General features: G+C 40.9%; 5 protein-coding genes across 9 annotated transcripts in view; 1 reads left to right on the plus strand and 4 right to left on the minus strand.

Annotated features, from left to right (window-relative positions):
• The window catches only part of LOC114873987 (RNA-binding protein MEX3B), a 47,116-nt gene extending 44,326 nt beyond the window's left edge, over window positions 1-2,790 (minus strand). Inside the window, exons 1-2 of the mRNA XM_029182815.2 lie at window positions 2,700-2,790; window positions 2,049-2,498 (exon numbers count right to left, since the gene is read on the minus strand). The gene's annotated coding sequence lies outside the window, so the exon portion shown is untranslated. The remainder of the gene's footprint in view (window positions 1-2,048; window positions 2,499-2,699) is intronic.
• Window positions 2,791-2,811: 21 nt separating this feature from the next.
• On the minus strand, window positions 2,812-5,196 carry LOC114873988 (methyl-CpG-binding domain protein 2). 3 transcript variants are annotated; one of them, XM_029182817.2, is made up of 5 exons: window positions 4,930-5,196; window positions 4,615-4,756; window positions 4,203-4,256; window positions 3,432-3,644; window positions 2,812-3,175 (listed from the first exon to the last, which is right to left on the minus strand). In XM_029182817.2, the coding sequence occupies exons 1-5, from the start codon at window positions 5,058-5,060 to the stop codon at window positions 3,077-3,079; spliced, it is 639 nt and encodes a 212-aa protein (XP_029038650.1). In that variant the 5' UTR covers window positions 5,061-5,196; the 3' UTR covers window positions 2,812-3,076. The 3 variants fall into 3 exon arrangements, with proteins under 3 accessions (XP_029038650.1, XP_029038649.1, XP_029038652.1); XM_029182816.2 differs by having other exon boundaries at window positions 3,399-3,644; window positions 4,930-5,194; XM_029182819.2 differs by lacking the exon at window positions 4,203-4,256 and having other exon boundaries at window positions 3,399-3,644; window positions 4,930-5,192.
• A 281-nt stretch (window positions 5,197-5,477) lies between these two features.
• LOC114874004 (ribosome-recycling factor, mitochondrial) lies at window positions 5,478-6,657 on the plus strand. The gene is made up of 2 exons (XM_029182862.2): window positions 5,478-6,226; window positions 6,307-6,657. The coding sequence occupies exons 1-2, from the start codon at window positions 5,661-5,663 to the stop codon at window positions 6,545-6,547; spliced, it is 807 nt and encodes a 268-aa protein (XP_029038695.2). The 5' UTR covers window positions 5,478-5,660; the 3' UTR covers window positions 6,548-6,657.
• LOC114874002 (2-aminoadipate transaminase-like) lies at window positions 6,652-9,550 on the minus strand. Its single transcript, XM_029182860.2, has 8 exons — window positions 9,167-9,550; window positions 8,839-9,008; window positions 8,229-8,505; window positions 7,794-7,955; window positions 7,451-7,703; window positions 7,265-7,379; window positions 7,064-7,169; window positions 6,652-6,996 (listed from the first exon to the last, which is right to left on the minus strand). Exons 2-8 carry the CDS (start codon window positions 9,001-9,003, stop codon window positions 6,791-6,793), a joined length of 1,284 nt encoding a protein of 427 aa, XP_029038693.2. The 5' UTR covers window positions 9,004-9,008; window positions 9,167-9,550; the 3' UTR covers window positions 6,652-6,790.
• Window positions 9,551-9,578: 28 nt separating this feature from the next.
• Window positions 9,579-23,619, minus strand: part of LOC114874001 (epidermal growth factor receptor) — a 130,218-nt gene continuing 116,177 nt past the window's right edge. For all 3 annotated transcript variants that reach the window (XM_029182859.2, XM_029182857.2, XM_029182856.2), the window contains 10 exons: window positions 17,414-17,749; window positions 16,945-17,329; window positions 15,820-16,496; window positions 15,606-15,735; window positions 15,053-15,363; window positions 14,675-14,976; window positions 13,392-14,603; window positions 12,905-13,310; window positions 12,635-12,814; window positions 9,579-12,515 (listed from right to left, as the gene is read on the minus strand). In XM_029182859.2, coding sequence (XP_029038692.1) covers window positions 12,208-12,515; window positions 12,635-12,814; window positions 12,905-13,310; window positions 13,392-14,603; window positions 14,675-14,976; window positions 15,053-15,363; window positions 15,606-15,735; window positions 15,820-16,496; window positions 16,945-17,329; window positions 17,414-17,749 — 4,247 coding nt within the window. In that variant the 3' untranslated portion in view covers window positions 9,579-12,207. The remainder of the gene's footprint in view (window positions 12,516-12,634; window positions 12,815-12,904; window positions 13,311-13,391; window positions 14,604-14,674; window positions 14,977-15,052; window positions 15,364-15,605; window positions 15,736-15,819; window positions 16,497-16,944; window positions 17,330-17,413; window positions 17,750-23,619) is intronic.

Raw genomic sequence — 23,619 nt, forward strand, 5'->3', positions numbered from 1 at the left:
TGTCGTGAAAGTTTTTCAATTGCACTCGAGTACCTCTCCTAAAGTTTATTACACCCCTCCACGGTGTTCGACTGTACTCTATTGTACCGACTTATGAATAGGTATTTCCGGTACCTTTATGAGCCAAGGGTTAATCCGGCTTTTACGATTCAACTGACCGTCGATCACGAACAATTTGCCATTCGTTTTGGCATCCATTTAACGCTGGGCACCTCGAAATTCTCAAATGCTTTTCAGTCAATAACTATCGTACGGATAGCAGCGTGTAGTTCGGTAAACACGGTCATCCTCGGTCGAACCGTCGCTTCGAGAGATCGATAACAGGACATAGTAGCATTTCTATTTATACGGGAGTGCGGTTCGACATAACCAGAGATACAATCCGCGATACGTGCCAGATAGAATCTTCCCATCCAATTTTAGTCCGTGGAACTGCAGGGAATCGCGATACACGTGAAAGCTTGCGGAACAGAGTCACTCGATAACGTTTGCTTTGGGTACACGAACGAAGGATCAACTTGAAAATTATATTAAAATAAAGGAAACACGTATACAGTAAATCTTGGTAATCAGGAGACTGATAGAAAGCCATTGATATTTCTAATAAAGCTAGAGAACGATTTTCTAAACGATGTTTACACGTATTATAACACGAGAAGAAGTAAACCTAATCTTAAGGAATTCGATCGGCTTAGAAGCTTGCAGTCTCTATGGTTTCCGTTAGATTCTAATGCGAAATTCCGCGAGGGTGAAACAAAACGTCTCGCGATGAATCTTTTCGCCTCGGATTACAAGTTCTCTGGTGTTCAACCACGAACACGTATAATTCTATCAACCGCAGCAGCGTTTAAGCAGGGATTAAGTTTTATCAATAACCAGTTGCGGCTACGTACGGGCAATGAATATAATTTAATGTTATTCAATTGTTCTCGCCTTGTTATCTGGTTTGCCGTGCGTATAACTTGCGGATTACTCGAATCGACGGCAACATGTTCGTTTTAAATTTCAACCGAGTATGCAATTAGTGTCTGTGTACTAGGTATACCCGGTTCAAAAGTTATTGAACCGATAAAAAACGAAATAAAGGATAAACATGTTGTTATGGACGACTGAAAACCAATCGATGCACAAATATAGAATGTTTACAACTCACATTTGTAGATAATGCGATCGAACTACGGACCAATTATATTGATACGAGATGAAACGTGTTTCTTTGTTTTTTTTTTTTTTCCACGCTATTATAATACGATAATGAAACGTGTGAAACGTTCCTGGACTGAATTTCATGTTTCTCGATAATTTGTAAAGGGGTGATGGAGTAGGACAGGGTTTCCCAAACTTTTTCTACAATGGAACACTTTGCAATCCTGGAAATTTTAACGGAACACTTAGCTTATTTTCTAGGTTGGGTAATTCCTACTAATAACAATTTTTAAAAAATCTTATTAAAACACATTATATATTTTGTAATTATTTTTAAATATAAAACTTTCCAAATTGTCGCGGAACGCCTAGTCAGGTTCAGCGGAACATAGTTTGGGAAACCCTGGAGTAGGAGGATCAATCCACTTTTCGGAGAGACCCACTCTGTCCTCTACTTAGTTACGGCAAAGGCAATTCTTTAAATACAATGTTGCCCCGATAGCAACACGAAAACCCGAATAAAACGGACGTATCCTTGACAATTCGCGGTGAATATTCGGGTCACATCCTCGATCAGACTTCCTTCGTCGGTATCACGCATACGTGTACCAAAGAGCAGACACGTAAACCCGATTAGACAGGATCTACAAACGTGTTCGACGAATTATAACGATTTAAAGTGGGACATGTGTTTGCGTTCAGAGGACTCTCTGTCTCTATTTCTTCCTACCTCCTTCTCTGGCCAGCTAGCAATAAGGGAGAACGACCCTTCGCGAACAGGGAAACAGCTGTTCAGCGATGATGAGAAAAGGACGGAGGTCGGGATTCGGAGAATGGCAGAGGAGAGGGCAGACGGAGTGAAAAAAAGAGGTTACCACCTGGCATACCTGGCTTGTGCTTACCTGAAAACCGACGTTCCGTATACCTGCCCGTGTACTCTTTTATGCGGTACCAGGAGCGCGCATCCATTCCAACACAGAACGCTACGACGTCCTACGAAACTGCACGCCACAAAGCTACCGTTGTCCCTTGAGAAAGACATTTTCGGAATGTCCTGAACGAGACCCCTCTGGGTCTCCTGGCCTTGATACGTGTCGTGCTTTTTTTTTCTACAGTAATGTCACTGACTGTCGCGTCCTGTGGGATTTTCGTATAAAGCGCCGCATGGTTGGTCCACGAGACTTGCTCTATTATAGATCTATCGATACAGGATGAGATAATCCATAAGCTTTTGCGGAAGTTTAAATGCTGCAACTTTTCATACGTGATTGTAGATGTTAGTTAGATTTTTCTTCTTCTATTTAAGCGTATTTCTTTTTGCGATGTTTCGAAGACTCGTAGAATTTCATTAACTGTGATTAAAAACAAAAAGAAAAAAAAAGGTATGTTAGATATTGCCATGAAACATGAAAGATTTTTATGACTTAGAGATGTTTATATGTTAAAGTAGTAAGTTTAAAGGTCATTGAACTAGAATGTATTGTCCTATTTTTCTGCGCGTGTTGTAATCTCGGTAAATATAGAGTTTAGGTATAAAGAAAAAAATAATTTACATTTAAATTGATCCTCCGACTGGTGAAATGCTATCGCCATCTAGTGGAGAACCATTCTGCTCTGTTCTGAATCGTTGAATCTGGTTGTGGTGGCAGAAAAAAATCTCGTGTATTCATATTCCTGATTGACTATCTATTGAGCAATCATTTTTAAAAATATTTTACAATTAAATAGATGAATATAGTAAAGTGTAAATAATAATTTGTACAAATTTTACAAACCATCATTGTAAAAACTTGCATTGCAAGTAGCGTAGCGATCGGTTGCTCTTATTTTTTTACAAAATATTTATTATAAAAACTCGTACGGTGTAACTTATAACGAACTTAGGACTAGGAATGAGCGAATGAAAATACGGCTAAAGTAATTGTATGACTTAGGTAGGAATTGTTCGTAAAGCTTCTTGTAACTTTTTTCTGGCGAGAGCGACTCGATCTTCTTGCCTCTTGATATCTTCGTCAACTATCGAGACCGCCTGAAACAAACATAAATACATGTATTATTTATAACGAAAATGATCATTTTGCAAGTACAATTAAAATCGTCTCTAGGCTTCTGTCAATACGCCTTTTCAAACCTCCAGTACATAATTATTTACATTCCTTAATAGGGTGTACGGCAGATAATCAAATATTTAACACACAAGACGAATTGATTGTAAGATAGCACCCTATTTGGTATCTAAATATCTATTCTACCTGTACGAGGGGTTGATCAGGATTAAGAAATACCCCGGGATTCTTCTCTAAAGCTGTTTTCGAACCCGTTTGTCCCGTAACCGGTTGAGACGAAACGTGTAGCGCGGTAGCAACGCTTTGAAGTAACGTTTCTTCTGTGATATATGGACCTACGGGCTTTAAACTTTTCGGTAAATCCATCGCGTCAAATTCGTACCCATCTGGATCGCATGCCCGCAAACCTTCCAAACGTTTTTCCCAAAATAACTGAAAGATTAAAAAGAGCAACTGTATATGATCTGAAAACAAAATATTAAATGTGAGACAATACAATTATGTATATAAACTGCTAGCATCTATATCAAGATATATGTACTCCGTATTAGAAATAAGATTACACAAAAGTCAGTTGGCAGAAAATTTAAACAAAAAGAGAACACAACAGTCTATATGTACCGCAGTTCACCAGAGTCCATAACTGCGACGCGCAGGTTGGAAGATGATGGGGGAACGCAGCGAGCTCTCTGCTAATCGCTTTCCACTTCGTTTGGGAGTATCGCCAATCAGGGCGAAGATGCGTACTGGAGATGCGCGAAGAACGAAAACTGGTCTTTTCGCAGTTATGGACTCTGGTGAACTGCAGTTCAGCACTACAGATTTATATTTATTATTATTCTTAGTTAAACATGCACTACGCGGTTATGTTTGAAATGACTAAAGATTATGATTTGCTACTTATAGACATTCTGTACAAAACATTGTAAATTCACTGGCAAAGAAACACATAATCAAATATGATTCCATAAGCACATCTAACAATGTTACCTGCTTTGGCTTATCTTGGGAGCCATATTTGCCATCAGTTTTATCGGCTCCTTCCTAAATGAATGATTTGATGATTGAACAGCAAGAACTTACAGGGATCAACATTAAATGACATAATAAATCAAATAATACATCCTAATGTGATTTTGTACTTTAATTACAATAGTATAAGATTTTAAATCACTACATATACATATGGACAGGGTTATGATATGATTTATTACAAAGTGATGATAAAACTTGTATTTAATAAAATGTTAATTAAATGACAATAGGAATATGACAAGTAACCTCAAACTTGATCATTTAAACATATTTTAATTGCTAAAGAAAGTTAACAATATTAATTTCGATCTTCATAATTCAATGAATATGTATGTACACAATTTTCGATAAAGTAACAAGCACTAACCTGCTTTGGTTTCTCTTGATTCCCATGTTTGATGTCTTTCACCTTTCCTTCTTGGGTTTTGTAAATGGTTACCGGTTGTTTGAATATGGATGCCGTTTGTCTTATCGGCGGTACTAACGATGCGTCGTTTCTCACTCCTCGACTAAAAAGAAAGAATACAGATCAATGGCTATAAACATATAATGCTGGAGGTTAGAATCAGCGCCATTAAATGTTCCTGCGCTGACTCGGTATTCAATTGTAAATTTCTTTTAATTTTTATACATAATACATCGGTATGTAATGCGATGGAAAATTTGAAAATAGTTGAGGTACCTGTAGTAATAAACGTCAACCTTTCCTGTAGATGACAATTGATTTTGGCTTTTTCTTGAAGTCTCCTCCCGGGTTGGCCAATTTGTTGGCAGCGCGGATGGGTACTTCTTTTTCTCCACTGACATGTTCATTTTGACGAAGTGTTTATTTCAATGTACACTCGCACGTTCTAAAGAATTACTTAAATAATAAGCGAATAGGTACGCAAACCAGCTACCGGTGGCCATATTGATGCGTTTCGCCAAATTCGACTAGGTAGTGACTACAGATGCGAAAGACAGGACATACCTTTGTTTTCAAGGTGCATAATTTAGGGGGTCTCTGACACCCCAGACGAGATTAGAGAGCACAGCCAGTATGATAAAACACAGTAATCAAGCACTTCCATATCATGTTGGGTTGTTAGAAACCCCTAAGCGCCAATGACGCTCTCTGGATGCCATCCTGATGCCATCTTGGGATGTTAAGGACCCCGAAGCATCGGTGACGCTCTCTGCATTATGGCATCCGGGATGTCAGGGACCTTGAAGCACCGGTGATTCTCTTTCAGTGCCGTAACGAGGGAATGAATGGTGCGAAGCGCCTGTGGCAAGTTGTGGCAAGCGCTGTAACTAAGTACATCTGTAGTCTCTATCAACAATTATTTCAAACTTATTATTATTTGTGTACGAATACATCGCTTTTATACAAGAATTACAAGAACACGAGTTTGTTTAAATATATAATTGATTATGCATTCAACTTTATTAAGACATCAACTTTTAGAACTGACTAATTGTTTAACACGACATGTAAGAAGTTTGTATATTTTAAAAGGTTACAAAAATACCTTAATATTAAATGAATTAATGAGTTCGAAGTTTAATTCATATTGTTGTACTTTTAATTTGAACAAAGTTAATCAATTTTCTACCACGAGCATGTTTTTAAAAAACAAAAGTCGTGTTAAAGATAGAAGCAAAGTGCATGTAGATGTTCATCAATTAGCTGAAGTAATAAAATTAGATAAGATGATGTCAGAGTTTGATGAAGAACTTGAAAAATTGAAGGAAGATCTAATAAAGTATGCAAGTGTACGTTCAAATATAGGTGCTATAGAAAATTTACCTATAATGTACGAGGATGAAGAATATAAACTTGCAGAGCTTGTGGAAATTAGCCGCAAACCAAATCTGATAGTATTAAGTGTTGGTGCATTTCCACAAATTATTCCAAGCATCTTAGAAACACTTGTAAAGTCTCAAATGAATTTAAACCCACAACAAGAGGGTACAACTATTTATGTACCAATTCCAAAGTAAATTTTGCAATATCAACTATAATATAACTGATTTTATAATTTATATAATGTGTTAATTTTATCTTATGGTTTGACAGAATCACAAAGGAGTATAGGGAAAACCTGGCAAAAAATGCAAAACAATATTTTGTAAAATGTAAAACTGCTATTAGTGATATAAGAAATCTATATGTCAAAAAATTAAAGAGAGCCGAAAGTATTCCTGAAGATTTAATTTACAATGGTGAGAATTACATAACTGCTGTACAGCGAGAGTATGTGGAGAAAGCAGAAGAACTGTTGAAAACAAAACAGAAAGAACTTTTAGGGGAATCATAATTTTACATTTTACACTTTATACTCTGGAAATGATCTATTTCCTGTTTGTTTCATTGTTTGTAAATATTTATGAATGTGTATTTAAGTATGATAAATATCATGTATTAGTACTCTTACTGTGTAGTTTTTATTACATGTAGTATCAAACATATTCAGGTATAAGTAATGAAAAATTCGCGCGAAGATGAAATGTTTAAATTTTATAATTAATAGCTGTTAAAATTCTAGTCAATATTTTAGTTACTAAGATTTAATATTTTCTTTAATGTACTGTAAAAGACCTTTACAAAGAATTTTTGAGGCATTTTCTAAAACTTCCTTTTTGTGAAAGCCTATACTAATTCGAAGGAAATTGGGACAATTTTCCTTGTATGAAAAACGCACACCTGGTATAGCAGATACCTTGTGCTCCTCTTGACACCATTTGATGAAATCACTGCCATCTAATTCTGTAAAGAAATTCATTTTTTCCTGATATTTCAAATACCTTTTACAATATATAAACCGTTTGTTTACCTGGAGGAAGATGAATCCACACAAAGTAACCACCATCTGGTCGCTGGTATGAACACTGCTTTGGTAAATATTCGTCCAATACATTACATAATGCCGATAATCGTTCCTATGTAAAAAAATTTTTTATATTCCAATAAATTTAAATAAATCACGTGTTACTTTTAAAAATGTATAATAAATTTTAAAATTTCAAAAAATTACTCTGTAAACTTGAACGAGTCTATCAAGATGTTCGTCCTGAATTTTTAAATGCAATAAACTTGCAATAACACCGGAAACATAGTGATTAACTGCACCACCACTACGTAAAATACCTCTGTAAAGCAGAAATATATATTTTAGATGATGTTAACTTTCGAAATATTATAAAATGATAATTATACTTACGATGATCTAAAGATTTTAGCTACTCGGGGACTACATTCGATCCATCCGAAACGAATTGCTGGAGATAGAATCTTTGAAAACGATCCATTTGACAGAACATTGCCACCTTTGTAATTAGGATCCGTTGGATTATCGTAGAAAAACAGTCTATGTGGTGGAAAATTGTCTCCGTAATACAATAAATTATACACATCGTCGCAAGCGACCACTATAGAATTACTTCTTGCTATTTCAACCAAACGTTTGCAACTTTCTATTAAAAAGAAAATAATACATAAATAAATAAAAAAGAGTATATAATAGTTTCTGTGAATTATTTAATAACACATAATTAATAGTTTACCTGGAGGTAAAGTTGTTCCAGTCGGATTGTGAAAAGTGGGAATCGTGTAAAACATGGACCAAAATATTTTTTCTTCGTTCAGAAGAAAATTACTATTCCGTTTCTCTTCAACAATTATTTTCTCAAGCATGTCTAAGTCCACTATATCATTTTTCATCGGTACTACATGTTAAGTAATATATTTATATATTTAATTTAACTTATTCTTCACTCGGTAGTCGGAGACAATCGATCGATATTAGATAAAATATTATGAAATGTTTCTGTAATAAAAATAATAACGTTTAACACATTCGTTCACTATAAAAAGAATTAAACTGTCCATAATTTTAATTAAAAATATACTGATTCTATGTCGGTCGATTGATGCCGACCAATTACGTTTAAAAGAATTATTTTTATTTTTGGAATATTAGAGAATACTCAATGATGTACCTGTAACTATTTTCATTAATGGAAATTGTTTAAAGGCATCTAAGGCTATCATATAAGTGACTTCTTCTACGAAAATTATTCCATTAGGTGAAAGAACGGTGTTTAATAATAATTGAAGACCATGCGAGGCACCACAAGTTAAAATTAAATTTTCCCTCTTCACAGGATCACCGTAACGTCTATTCAAAAACATAGCCAATTCGTCGCGGCATTCCCATAAGCCTGCTGTGATGCCGTATTGAAACAAATAATATTTTCCTTCTTTCTTTTCTTCCTCCTAAAATAATTTTCAATTAAAGTTACATAAAATTCTGTTTCCGTTTTTATATTGTAACGACTGATATTCATTGACGCAACTGGGATAGGCCAGGCCTCCTACCTTTATTGACAGTTTTCATTGTTTAATATCTTGTATTTTACAAAATTTTTCGAGAAAATATTAATACGTTAAGATATTAGAATTTTAAAATGCCAAAATCTTCGAATTTTGGGAGTGTGGAATTTTAGAATCTAGAATGGTGAGGAGATCAATCCTACCTAGTTACGCCAATGTTGATACTCGTGATTAATACGAAAATGTTTTATGATAGTTTCAAAGTAAATTTTGTACCAATCTATGGTCTGTTGCTTTTTGAATCATTTCGACGCAATGCTGAAGTAGATCAGGACCTGGAGCACCAACCGATAAGTTCGTAGCTTCTTCATTATAAACATTAAATACAGGATCTCCATCGAAAAGGTGTCTTAAATATGGATCGTATAATGTAGTCTCCATGTTGTCTGTAACAAGAAATCTTGTTGAGCTTAATAATTAACGATATTAATGGAATTAATGGTACTGTATAAAAGTTCATAAGAACACTATACATTTAATATCACTTTCACATGTGTGACGATGATAATGTGTCACATTACATTGTCATTTTTAATGTACATACCTGTGTTCAAAAATCAATGTTCAAACCAGACAATTTATACAGTTCGATGATTGTTTGGTTAAGTACATTAACGATATACAATTAATAAAAACATGGAAAAGACGAAGTATATATGTGCCATATAATAATGTGGTCGTACTACTGATAACAGCTGAGAAGATCTAACAAAAAGTGGGGAAAGGCTGTAACAAGTGATTGTGTAATTTCTCCTACAGTTTTGTTCATGTATGACTACTTATGCTTTACTTTTATTTCAAACCATGAAACTTTATATAGTTTAAAGAATGTTAACTGTTAACTGTATTCTATATTTATTGTAACTGTTATTTTAATATATTCCAAATTTGAAAATTGACAAGTAACATGCAACAACAGAATACTGATAGAACGACGAGTCAAAGAACAAAAATCCTAAGAATGAAGATGGTTCTTTATTACAATAATTCTTTTTACGATATATAATGATATTATAAAGTTTTATAAGTTCTATGTCCACAACCGAATGGCAAATGCAATTCCTCGCAACTATTTTATCCTGGCGATCGAACGTATTGTACAATTTTCAATTCACACTTCGCAGTTTCTCTCTGTTAGATTTACACATGATTATTAAAAAAAAAAACGAAAGAAAAAACAAAAAACAAAACAGAAACGGGAACAAGGGAAATAGGAAAATGGAAAGACACATTCTTTTTTCTTATTTTTCGTTCGTCCATAGTGTCGAAATGGACGTAAAACACGTATCTCACATGATTCGGCAATACAATCAATGATATATTACAGAAAATAAATCGATCAACGTAATTAATTTTATAACGCTTAACGTAATGTACACGATACGTATTTGTTTAATATTATAAAAAAAATAAGATGATGCATTCTGCGTGCGACGGGATTTGATATTCATACGATTATCTTTACAAGCAGCGATCAAATATACACGTTACAATTCTTTTTAAAAAACTTGTTCCCATTTTATCACAGAAGTGCATACTAAATACATTAAAATTCCATTTAAATCGACTACAAAATTTCCCGCCATGAGATCGTCGATCTCGCACACGCTTATGCACATCCATTTTCATTCAATGCCTGGGAGGATTCGTATTTTTATATTTATTTATTTTTTTCTTCATTTCCAGTGAACACGAACAGGATACGTTTCCGTGCGAAAATGTGTTCGTTGTTTCGCGCGTTTTTCCTGTACACACAAACATGGCACGTCCTAATCCTATGATTACGCGAGGCACAGCGTAATCGGTGCGTGTAATTCGTGGTACCAATTTCGCTGCGCCCATTTTGTTCTGTATCCGCCGCTTTTATTTCCCATTTTAAAAGCCGATTTTACTTAATTTACTTTCAAGTACTTTCCGTTCTCTACGTTCGTAGAATGTCCCTTACGCGCTAAACACTAATCTATGTACAGACGCGTTTCTACATTTAAAAAATCGAGATACTTCCGTGCGCTTCGGCCGAGGCCAATTTCATTGGTCCCATGTAACGAAATGCGATGGCATGTATATATATATATATATGTATATAAAAAATAGAAGAAAATATATAAGAAGAATTGTAACGTTTAAGTAGAGTCGCAAGACAACGAGTCCTGGGTAACCGGAAGCGTGCGTGTTCCTTTTGGTTGTTCTGTTGCTTCGCTTTTAACGTGTCCCTGGATCATGGTTGTTCCTTCTGTTTCGACTCGGAAACTTTCTTGTATACCTTTCGGCAGTAAATTAGGACCATTCGTTGTACTGTACTGTCGTAGCTTACTGCGATACAAAAGAGAAATCGAGAAAGGATCGAGGTGATTAACCCTCGGAGGGCGGAGATAGTGATAATTATCGACCTTTTTCGTTTTCGTTTTTTAAAATATTCTTTCAGATATTATTTTTTTAATATACGAAAATCATTTGGTAAAAGAATTTAGTCAAAGAATCGTAATTAACATCCGTCATTCGATGGTTAGAACGTCCTCGTGAAATAGTAGAACGTTTCTTATCACAGTCAAGGGCGAACCGCACAGATGTTTCGTACCCGAGGCAGCCTAAATTTCAATCAGATCTTTTATCATTTTCTCGAATAGCCCCGTGTACAAATTGTTGACATCTCATGATTCGTATTCGATCGCGTGAAATAGAGATTTCCGCGACCTGAGCGAAGTAACGTTACAAAGGTGACGATTTTAAGTTGGAAAATAAAGAAGATAAAAATTAGCGTTCTTAATTTCGTTCTTTCGAAGAACGAAGCTGGTCCACGTTCGTGTTTTTGGAATGATTCTAGTTCATACCTGGGTATCTGTTAAATAAGAAAAATGGAAAAATTAGAGGAACACCATGGACCGTTAAAGATTGCTCTGTAAATTGAAGATTAAACACGTTAAATGCCAAAGTAAAGACGCGTATAGTACGGCATGTTATAATTTCATTTTCCAATTGAAACTTTGCATCTGCTACCTTACGCAATTAATATAATATTCAACCTTTTTAATATATTAAATTTGTGGTGCCGGTCAGTGGTGCCCTTTTCACGACATTCAACGTGTCACAGATGTAAGTAGAAGAGAAACAATTGTCTATGCCATTAACTGCACGTCGTTCGTTAAACTTTCTTTTTAGTAGACCTAACGGAGTGGTAGGTAATACCTTTTATTTACAAGCCACGGTGAATGGCACATTAAGATTATCTTTGCACTACTTGTTCATTGTACGCACGCGCATCAACAATTTATGATGTGTGAGACACACTTTCCTTCGCGACAGTCAAACTCGCTAGGAAAATTAGCACAGTTCACGCGTCTTACGTCTAATCACAATCAAACGCGGCACTTTTCACCGAAGTGTCCTTTTCTAAGTACACTGAAGGAATGAGAAGCTGAATTTGTCCGTGTTCATGCCAATTCTTCTTCTTCTTCATCTCTTTATTTGTCTATTATACTTGAGATCGAATCTCAATTATCTAGAACGATATCTCTCTGGCTTTCTGATTCTAACACGGAGCAACGAAACTGTTCTTATTTAATGTCTCTTTCAGGAATCTCGAAATCAAACGGTCGTTTCATTTTTCCTAAGAGGTTTCAACGGTTGCAACTCCCGTTCCAGGCGATCGAAGTCGTTGTAGTATTCGTGGTCAGATTCTTCCTCGGAACTCCTCTGTCTCACTTGAGATCCGAACGTCCCATTTGTTAAAACTTTCTCTAGGTCAGGCGTTGGAATACCTATGGTCTGCGGGGTTAATGGTCCTTCGTCCTGGGACATTATGTACTCGGGATTATCCAGCGACGTTTTACCTTGGATAGTCAGAAACTCTGGATACTTTCGATAACCGTTATTGACTCGCTTTGGTTCCATTTCTGTAATCAAGTAAAGTGGTTTATAATTTGCATTAATTTTAATCATTTCCGGAGGGGATATGGGATGATAAGCGAAGGTCTCGAGGGTGCTGTCTAGTTACGTCAATGGTTATGCTTACCCGTAGGTTTCGAGTCTCCTATGAGATCCATGTACTGCGTGGTGTTCGTTGGCAATTGCGGTGATGGCATCAAATAATCGTCTTCGTCTAATGGCAAGTCTAGCTTCAGATTACCTACTTGAGCTTGCTGGTGCGCAGAGTTCACCTCGCCGTCGAAACAATCATCCGTCACGTCGCAGTCTAGAAAAATAGTTAGAAATTTCGCCATTGATCTTATTCTCCTCTATTCTTACAGGGTGAGAAAAATAACAAAAACTATGAAAAACTCACCTCTGACACCAATCATTTTCAATGGATCCGAACAGTATCTCGAACTTGAAGTGTCTGACCCCACGACGTGTCCGCAGTGACCATTCGGAGGCGCATAATGCGGATGTTGGCCAGAATTTCCTGGCTCGTGTGACGTATTTCCGTTTCTATGATTGGTGCCGTACCTCAACAACTCCCTGTCCCAATTCTGTTGGTTCTGGGGAGTGGGAGAGTCGGCAGCTAGCGGTTTTCCGTTTGGCCAACAAGTTTTCACGGGTGTGTTCGGCGGAGAACCGGAAGTACTGGACGCTGAAAGACCTGGTGGAATGGGGGCTCTAGATTTCGGTTGGAGATATTCCTCCGCGTCTACTAGAGCCTCGGGTCCGTCCATGGCTGAAGCAAGATTTCGAATCATCTCCTTTTCGTCCTGTAACGTTATTAGTACCATTCGTTATTACTGGAATAAAAGTTTCTTTGTTAGATTGTTGCACGTTAAATAGATAATCACCTGCAGTGTATACGAAGGTAATCTCATGTATTTGTCGCCTTTGATAGCAAGATATCGGCCAGGATCCCTGGACATCTTAGCAAAATCTTCCGCCAATTCCTTGAAACTGGGTCTAGACTCAGCGTCCAACATCCAACACTTGATCATGATCATGTAGACATCGATGGTGCATATCGATGGCTGAGGTAACCTTTCACCTTTCTCCAACAGTTCCGGCACGTTTCGAGCAGGCACGTTCTCGTACGGTCTACCGCCATAAGTGAGAACCTCCCAAATGGTGACACCAAAAGCCCAAACGTCCGACTTGTGTGTGAACACCCGATGTTGAATGCACTCCAAAGCCAACCATTTGATTGGCATTTTGCCACCTGCAGCCTTGTACTGTTCCTCGTTGATGTCCAACAGTTTGGCCAGACCGAAGTCCGTGATTTTCACGCAGTTAGACGTTTGCACGAGAACGTTTCGAGCAGCTAGATCCCGATGAACTAGCCTCCTCTCCTCCAAATACGCCATTCCTCTGGCGATCTGTGTACACCAGTTCAGTAACTCCTTCGAACCTATCTTATCTTTGAACCTACGCACGAAATCGAGCAAACAACCCAAAGGCATCAGCTGAGTGACCAGCATCATCTGCGAGGTCATGCAAACAGCCAACAGCTGAAGCAAGTTAGGATGCTCCACGCTGGCCATAATATACGCCTCATCCAGGAATTCCTTTGAAGTGTTCGCTCCTGTACCGTCGTGGAGAACTTTTATAGCAACTGGTATCTTCACATTCTCCCCTTCCGGTACCCAGACACCTTTATAAACGTTTCCGAAAGCACCGTAACCCAAAATTCCACCTTTCCTCATCTCTTCCTCCTTAATGATACGTAATTTAGCCAGATTCGGTTTTACGCCGGTCGGACGAAGTGGCTCGTTGTCATCCAAACCGGTCAACGTCATCGTCATTTTCACTGCATTTTCCTTCGCTTTCACCCGTACACGCCAGAAGTACATAATTATGGCTGCGACCACGAGGAAGACCAGAGCAAACACAGCGACTCCTGCCAAAATCGCTGGCTGCAGTTCGTTCTCCACTTGAAAGCCGAGACCGACGGTTTCCAATGAGCAATATGGCTCACTGTCCGGTGGGAAGATCTTGTGAGGATACTCGGGAGGACAGGTTTCCGTGCAATTGAAGGTAGTCGTGTTGCCATCAATGTCTTCATCCTGAAATGATAGAATGAACTGTAAGTACCAAATAGGGTAGATGTATGGAAATACGGAAATATACTACGTACAATATGGATCTTGTAGTTTCGACATTTGTAACACTGATTTGGACCGGGTCCAAAACATCCTCGGCATTCGCTGAAGCACGGTATGCACCGTTGAGTATCGGCGTCCGCGAAATGGTCCGCAGGACACTCGTCCTCGCACTGCTCTCCCTTTTTATATTTCGTACATTCCTGACAGACGTGCTCGTGGAAACCGTATCCGGTGCATTTCTTGCAACGCGGGTGGCACTCGCGGCAAACAGCTTTCCCTGCCAAAGGCTTCAGAGCTCCTTGTTCTTGAGGACTCACCCATTCGTAGTAATGCCCTGGTGATGTGAATAAAATTAATATAAAATTATTCGATTATTCGCGTGTTTTTCTTTTCTGTATCGAGCCACTTACCGTCAGGACAGGGTTCCCTTTTCTGCAGACATCCTTCAGGTACATGGCCGTTCATGATCGCCTTATCGCAGCTGTGGCATCCATTAGGGCCAATGTTGTTTTCAGGTCCCTCGCAGCCACCCACGCAGTTCTCGTGACAATCTTTGCACTGGCCATTGTCGTTATACTTCGAGGACGGACATTCTGGCACGCAGAACGGACCGTCTCGCGCGTGTTTGCATTTCGTACAGTGTTCTGCGTTTGGTCCGGTGCAAGAACTGTCGCACTCATCGTGGCACAGCTTGCACGTCTTCTCGTCCGCTTGGTAGATTCTAGAATGACACAAATAATTCGTGTCAGTGGATTTCTACGGCTACGGCTATGGAACGAGGTCGAGAGTATAAGCGTTATACGCGAAACAAAAGTCTCCTCAGGTATTCCTGTAGTTTACCTTCGATCCACAATCTGAGGCAGGCGAATTTAAGCATAACAAAAGTAAAACGGGTTATTTACGTTATCACAGAGATCGTTGAAGTTTATCGTAGCATTTCAAGTATTTCGAGTATATCCTTACCCTGGGGCCGTGCAATCTTGAAGACAATCGTTTCCCAGAATGAAGTTCTTGCAGGATAAACATTGAGCTGGACCGGGACCCCAACAACCCTCCTCGGAACACTGCACGTCGCATACCAATCCATCTTTGACTGAAATTGTAAAATTCTCGATATTGTTCCTCTATTTTTTTCACTTGCAAATATTGATTAAAAATCTCTCTCGAAAATACTCACTGCATTCACTTTCGTTCCGATTATTCGACAACAGACTCTCATGCTCGGAGGATTTTTTGATTCTAGTCCAATTGATGCTCTGAGCGTAACAAAGGTTCTTATTCTCCAAAATCGCGATAGATCCGGAATAGATCTTCTTCAGAGAGCTCAGCCCAAACGAGACCAACGACGTCTTCACGATGTACAACGATGCAAAGTATTCCGTCAACGTTCTCCCGCCTATTACCTCCAAGTTCCGGAAATACGACAAGTTCTTGAAGTCCTTATGGTCTCCTTGGATGTTCAAGAATCCAGTGATCTCCTTCAACGTGCTGAACACCTCGAGTTTGTCGGGATGCATTTTCTCGTACCGTTTACCGAAACTGAAGTTCGGATAAACGTGTTGGAAGCCTTGAAAACTTTGATCAAGTATGGTGATCGAACCCTCGATGATCGTGCAGTCCTTGAAGCTGTCTATGTTGCCGGAATGCACTTTCTCAACACCTTTGCAAGTTTTCGGGCAAGGACCGTCGCAAGGAACGCATTCGCCGTTTAGAGCTTTCTTCTTCGGGGGACAGGACCTTACGCAAGCGCCGTTGTCTTTCAAAAGGTGTTCGGGACACCTTCTCACGCAGGTTGCACCGTACGCATACTTTCCGTCGGGATTAGCCTCCCACGAGTATGTCGTTGGATTGTACCTGAAACGAACGTCCTCCTCTTTTAATGCCAGCTCGTAAACTTTAAACGGGATCCGAACTTACAACCGGAAAATCGATCCTAGTGAATAACCAAGATTTATGGACGATAAGGTTACTGTTGTAAAACGTTCTTATATTTCTTGGAGCCCGATGTGTTCATAGGGGTAAAATATTTAATTTTACGAGGAAATTATTGAAACGACGAGTAACATAATCTTACTGTGATTTAAGTTGTTGTATAATCAAGTGAGTGATTTTGAATTGTCAATTCAATTATTTAATAATTCCCTATAAAAATTCTATGATTAAAATTGTAAATAATTATACGTAATTGCAGCTTGCTTAAGTCGAACGTTAATTAAGATACAAGTACGAAACTCTTGACTTTTACTCGATCCCAGGGAAGAAGACGCGACCGGGTCCTTAATGATGCGGCTGATCTACTTACTTTTGCATGGGCGGGCATTCCTGCGTACACACACCGTCGTCGAAGAAGTTTTTACACGCGATACAGTCGCTCTGTTTCGGCCCCGTACAGCCACCGGCGCAAAAAAGATGGCAACACTCCCGTGGATTGGGTCCGAAGCACCTGCCCTGCCAGCATTGCGGCGAACAGTTCGTCTTTGAGTATTTCTGACAATTCTCAGGCCCTTCGCCCCAGCAGCCTTGCTCGCAGCTCTTATCGCAAGGCGGGCAAACGCGTTCCGGCGACGTGAAATTGTACACGTAAATGTACGTAGCAGTCTGACTGGTGATTATTTCGTCCCAGTTGATCGTACGTATGTGGCACAGGTTGTAGTTGTTGTACATGCCCACGCTCCCGTTGAGGATATCTGGCGAGGACATTCGATCATATGATCTTCTTCGTGCATATACCATCGATCGGAAGTTATAAAAATTGATATAGGTACACTCACCTCTGAGGGCCGGCATCTCCAAGTTCTGCATCTGGCACATCGTAACGAACAACGCGAACTCATCGTCGTGGATGTTGAGCTTGAAGAGGGTTCTACCGCGTATGATCTGCAATCGCGGCAAAACGATCTTCCTGACGTCCACGTGGCTGATGAGCACGTAACCGGTGACTTCCCGTATGTACTGGAGGAAACTGAGGTCGAAGGTTTCGTTCTGGAGCCACGTGATCTCCAGGTTACCGTCGACATAAGTACAGTTGGTGTACCGGTCTCGAAGATTTCGGTAGTGGTGTTGTTTGTTGGACGGAACGGACAGGCGGCCATTGGTACCGATACAAACTGCAACAGAGAACGGCAGTAAAATTATTTGAAATCCTTAACTGTAAAATAAAATACTGTTATGGAGAAGTATTAAATTCCTAACTGTATAAAGGATTAATGGAAAGTATAATAAAGTATATACGATTGCTGATCGCATCGTCGCAGTGACATTTTCTACAACGGGCTGAGATATAGAGTGGTCGCGCGACTTCCGTGCGTCGACGACCCTCTCTGTTCGTAGAATCACCAAGTGGAACGGGCTGAGGTCGCCACCCACATCGTCGAAAGCGCTTCTCCTGATCTATAGATAGCTTTCTAAGCTTTGAAAGCGTGCCGTGCACCGGTGGGCGAACCACTTCCACAACACGCCATGCGCACGCGCTCAATTTTGTTGTGTAACAACGTTTCACGGATCTCGGAAATTTATCTATTCGCATTTCCCGGCAACGATTTTGAAACGTCGCGCGTCTTCGACGTCTCGCGTAACTCAATTAAAAGTTAATGGAACAAGAATGAAATGTCCGACGATCGTGTCGACGAAAAAACCTTAATAACCGCAATTATCATTCGCGCCACCGAGCAGGTAGCCGATATCGCAGCAATATCATTCATAACTTCGCTAATAACCGGAACATCGATCGACCGCCGTTCGAGGGCCAGTCACGCCCATGGACAAAAAACATCATCGATGATCGACAGACGTCTCGTCTTTTCTTCCGAACTTCTTCGTCTGTTTACATCTTCGTTCCGGCGGGATACGATCCGTCGGATGGTTCACGAAACGCATCGTCGTCGCCGGCGTCGCGGCGCATAGTCGCACGTAGCAGGACCCATCTTGCGGAATTCGGTTTTGCTGCGTAACGCGGATCGCAAACGAACGCGGGGATGCGCGTTCCATCGACCGTTCGGTTCGCTCTCCGAAAGGGCGGTCTTAATCTGACCCTGCGATCGGAATCATGCGAAAATAATTGCGCAACGACAACCTTCTTGCGGCACCGGTGGAGAGCAGCAGGTTAGAAAAGAAGACCAGAACGGTGTATCATCGGCTGGGGTGGCGGAGGAGGGAGGAGAATCCGGGCCCAAGGAAGAAGCGTTGGAACGGAGAAACCGGGCCCTGGTATTTTGTAGCGACCAGATGCTGCCGCGACCCGTACCCCCTCGAAGACGAATGCAGAACGCGGATCACGAAGCGGCGCCACGAACTACGGGAATGCGGATCGACCGTGGATCTGCATCGCTCCGGGATTCTCGTCGGCCGATGTAAGCTACACGGACCCTTGCTCAACTTTCCTACGGTTTGCCCCCTCGGAAGATTAATGTCCTAATCGTTCGGTAAGATAAGAAAGAGTCGCGGTTTTTGCGCGGGAAACGCGCTCCCCGATTTCTGATCGCGATGTCGGCAGGCACGTCCTTCTCTGCGAGCAAGAAGCTCATTAGGGTTATTAAATTATTGGCGGCATTTGGTATCATCGGTCGAAGGGAACTACCTTGCGAATGGTGAAGATGGTTTCAGGCTACGTTCTGGGAACGAGCATGGGATCTTTTCAATCATTAGTTTTACGATTGTAAAGTGAAATAAAAATGTAAAGATTTTACATTGAGGGTTAATGTAACAAGATATTTTCCTTGCAAATACGCGTGGAATTTCATTTGAAAGAATTTACAAGGGTAACGAGCTCGTGTCGTACATGGGATAAATTCGCGTTTGTCGATGGGGTCCTCGTTTTCCTCGAAAATTCCTTCGCGTTCGCATACCAACGTGCTAATTAGCGAGGTTCGCGCGTATACTTGTAACGTTATTGCCGGCCGCGTATGCGGATCGTTCGAGATGCGGCTCCGTGTAAAACTAGTCGAAGGGCGACTTCCGCTAACTGGAGGCGCCCCGTCAGTTTCCTTTCCAGGCAACGCCAGGGTTCTGAACTCTCGTACATCTCTCGACATCTCGTCCGTCCGTCTGTTCGTTTGCTATTTTACAAGAGAATCCTTCCTCTCTCCGTTCGTTTTCCTTTTATATTCAGCTCGACGCGGGCATCTCTTCGTTCCACTTTGCTTCGTGACGAGCGAAACGGCCATACGATGGAAATCTTACGGCAGCAGGAGTATAAGGAGCGCTCGTTTCGAACCCTCCAGGGACGCGTCGATCCCGTTCTCCTCTTCTTCTCCTCCCTTGTTTCTTCGCAACTTTTCATCGCGGTTGTACGATTCAACTTCACGCTTCGGGCTCGACAGTTGTTTTCGATTTCCGTGAACGATCGTGTTATTCGAAAAATATATATATTTTTTTAAATGTCCGTCTCACCCAAAGTAACTCTGAAAACCCACGAAAGTTCATAAAAGTCTGCCGCAGCGACGAATGTGTCGAAGTATACGACGCGACAGGACGAAAACGAGCTTTCACGACGTAACTGTAGGTAACTGAATTACGAGACAGTGGATAGGACCACTGTTGTCTGGTGGTTCGTGGTCCATCAAACCGAAAGTTACGGCCAACAGCCGGGTAAAAAGGAAGAAGAACGCGCGATAACCGAACGGCCATTTAGACAAGGGAGAAAAGTGGTAGTTGGGGCAGAAGTGTCGGGTCCAGGTCGACCAACCAACACGTTCTACCTCCGAGACCTGCTACGAAATTCATTGGTGAATTTTAGAGCCTCGGGGTACGCGAAGGCTGCAGAAACGTGGCAATTATCCTCGAGAACGGGGTTACGAAAATTACCGGGCGAACCCCTTGGTCGGGATTAAAATTCTCCTAAATTTACGACGCCTGCGCGCTTCCGAAAGACAATGGTGATGTATCGATTACGGGGTTGGGTGCGAATCCCGACGTTCCCCTAATCATCCGCAGGATTCTAGGAACGTTTGCTCGACTCGGGTGCTGAGTTTCACGCTAGATCCCTCCTGGGTCTGCAGCTTCGGGTCTGTGCATCTATCATGTAGAATTAAGAGCGATCTTTGATGTTCAACGTATATAAAATTGCGTTTTGACCCTTGGATGGCGCCAGACTTAAATCTGTCTGATATCAAGGCGAGCCTGTTTATAATTTCCAATGGCTATTCAACAATTTCAAACTAAACCAAATTCCAAAAGGATCGGTTATTCGACTCATTCTTTAATCTTTCGTTTACGAATTTCTTCGAGAGATCGGTAAAAAATCTGCAGCTTTGAATCAGGCAAACGAGCTCGAGTAATTCAAGCCGATGCATAATGTATCATCCATTGGATTCCCGTTGGAAGAAGCCATCGCCACGTGGACTCGCCAATGAGTGGAATCGGCCGGCAAAAAGCACGGGATGATGTTCGCGGTACGGAGAGGAGAGACGAACGAGACACAGGGGAAGTAACGACGTTCGATCGGTCGGACGCGAAATCGAAATCCCGCGGCGAGACTTCTTTTGTGAGCTGGAAGAGTTGTGCGCTCGCCGCAGGTCCGGCGACCACCTTCTAGGAGGCCGAGCGTCGATTTTTATGCGCCACTTTAGGACGCCGTTAAAGGGCCAAAGTAATACGAAATAACCGCACGCCCGATGGCGGCGGTGCCGGCGCCGCCGACGTCGTTTATTTCGCCTCGTAAACATCGTTACACGCACCGCTCGCTCCTCGATCCTTGCCGATCGCCACGGATCCCGCTCGTGTCGGCGAGGATCGCCGGCGAAATAAAGACCGGCTATCGTAAACGCGCAAAATAACCGACGTGGCGGCGGTTCCTTCCGAGGCGGATCTGGACGGGCGCGGGAAGAAAGAAAAAAAAAAATCGCCGGTGAGAAGAGACACAGAAGGTAGAGGCAGAGAAGAAGATGGCCAGCCTGGAAGCTCGAAGGGGAAACAATAATTTAGGAACACCGGTCCAGGCGAGAGGCCGAACACCGAGGAACAATGGACTCCTTCCACCTCGAAGCCGAAGCTCGTCGTACCGCATCGAACACCGAGACACTGATTCTCTAATAAAAGTCACCGTGTAAACACGAGTTTGCCATCCTCTGACGCACTGCAACGGCCCGGCAAACGTTACGATCCCTGACTCCTGACATATCCCGTCCGAAGTATTAGATAAAGGGTTGTACGCTTTGTTGCGGCTTTATTTAAACCTCGGTTACGCGAGAATTAATGCGCACGCCGGTGGCGTTCTTTATTCGATACCTTGAAACTGAACGCGAGATCTAGAGATTTGTTTTCAAAGGATGGAAAGGTGGCTTTTCTTGCGATCGAGTGATAATTAAATATTGAAATATTATTAGAACGCGACATTAGTAACATGACATTCTTTCAAATAAAGAAATTAAAATGTGCACATCAAATTCGTCATGGTTTGATACATGGTTAAAGAATACCCTGAAGACCTCTACACCACTGGATAGATCACGAAAAATCGAAGTGAAAAGTTCTTAATCTATTAGTGGGTCATAAGTAACTCGTCGGGCGTTTAGTGGAGGGGGAGAGGGTTTCGTCTCCCCGGACGCGTTTGGTTCGGGCCGGGGACCGCTAGGTGGCGGTGAGATGATCAGTGTTCTCGCTGGCGGTCGCTCGGCATGCAGTTCATATTATAGGAGTTCCGAATTGCGGTATGATAGGTTTCTTGGGCAAGGATCGTCAGATGACAGCCCCACTGACGAGTCTGACAGACGATTCCGAGACGAAACGCCTTTTTCTCCCCTCTCCTACATATACATGCACCCTGAACTCCATTATCGTAGGAGGTTTCTCGATATTGCTTTTCGAACGAGTACACCTCCGGGAATAATATAACACCTCCTGGAATCTCGGTCGATTTCCTTGCTAACCGCATGCCTCTTCCCTCGATTCAAATAACTTTTGTCTCGCTCGAGCTATCGAGGGCTGTTCGAAAAGTAAACACACCGATTGTCCGAGCTGTGATAAGGAAAATCGAAGGATCCCGTAAGAACCGGTTCGCGATATCCCGCGGTCACTATCTCATGAATTCAACCGCATCACTTCTCGCCGCACATAATGACGACTTGCTTTTTTTCCGATCGCGATCCGCTTCGCGCACGAACCGCCATTATATCTCTGCCGATTCTTTTTCTCCGTTCCTGCGAACGCGCATCGATCAGATCGAAAGCGACGCGGAAAATGATTGCGAACACGCCTCGCACCGAAGACGAATCGCTTCGTCATTTCGATCGGGACAAATTATAGGCGGATTGGTTTTAAATATATTCTTGAATGGGTGGAATCAAATTTAACCCTTCCGTGGATTATGGGAGCTGCAGTTCTAATTATTAAGAATATGAGTACCTAATTTTCGAATTTAACCTTTCAATTTTCTATTTTACGTTATTTTCTCTTTTAATTCACAGTTTCATTTTTTGCTACGTTTCTGTTTGTACTATCAGATAGAGAACACCCTGTATAAATGATGCGTATACGTTATAACCGTAGCATAACCGTCCCAGGGCGTAACATTAATAGCTTTATGGTTTATTGCTTTCGAGTCTGCGGTTAAGTTCTTCTCTGCTCCCTACGGGGCAGCTACAGCAACGATTTCTCCTTCAAAGATCGTGCACTTTTATTTTCGTTACCCAACATCCCTTTGGAAGATTCAGTAGATCATTTCGATTATTTCTCTTTCGAATGATTTGCAAGAATTCCTTGAAATAAATTCCTTTTATATTTTTACAAATAACGAAAATATTCAGGTGGTCTGTTTCTTTTGACTCGCCCTGTATATTGTATTAGATACACCGAAGACAAGAACTGAACAGTAACGTAACAACTAACTTTAACTTAACTCTGCTGTGTTAGTAGTCAAGACTGTCAGACAAGTTAAAAAAAAAAACGAAATAAACGAAACGAGCAATAATCTATGCTGAAATAAAAACATTTCGTCTGACATTTTACACGGTTATTCAATTTGAATTCATGTTCTTTCGAA

Source organism: Osmia bicornis, chromosome 4 (assembly GCF_907164935.1).
Source record: "Osmia bicornis bicornis chromosome 4, iOsmBic2.1, whole genome shotgun sequence".
Taxonomy (NCBI): domain Eukaryota; kingdom Metazoa; phylum Arthropoda; class Insecta; order Hymenoptera; family Megachilidae; genus Osmia; species Osmia bicornis.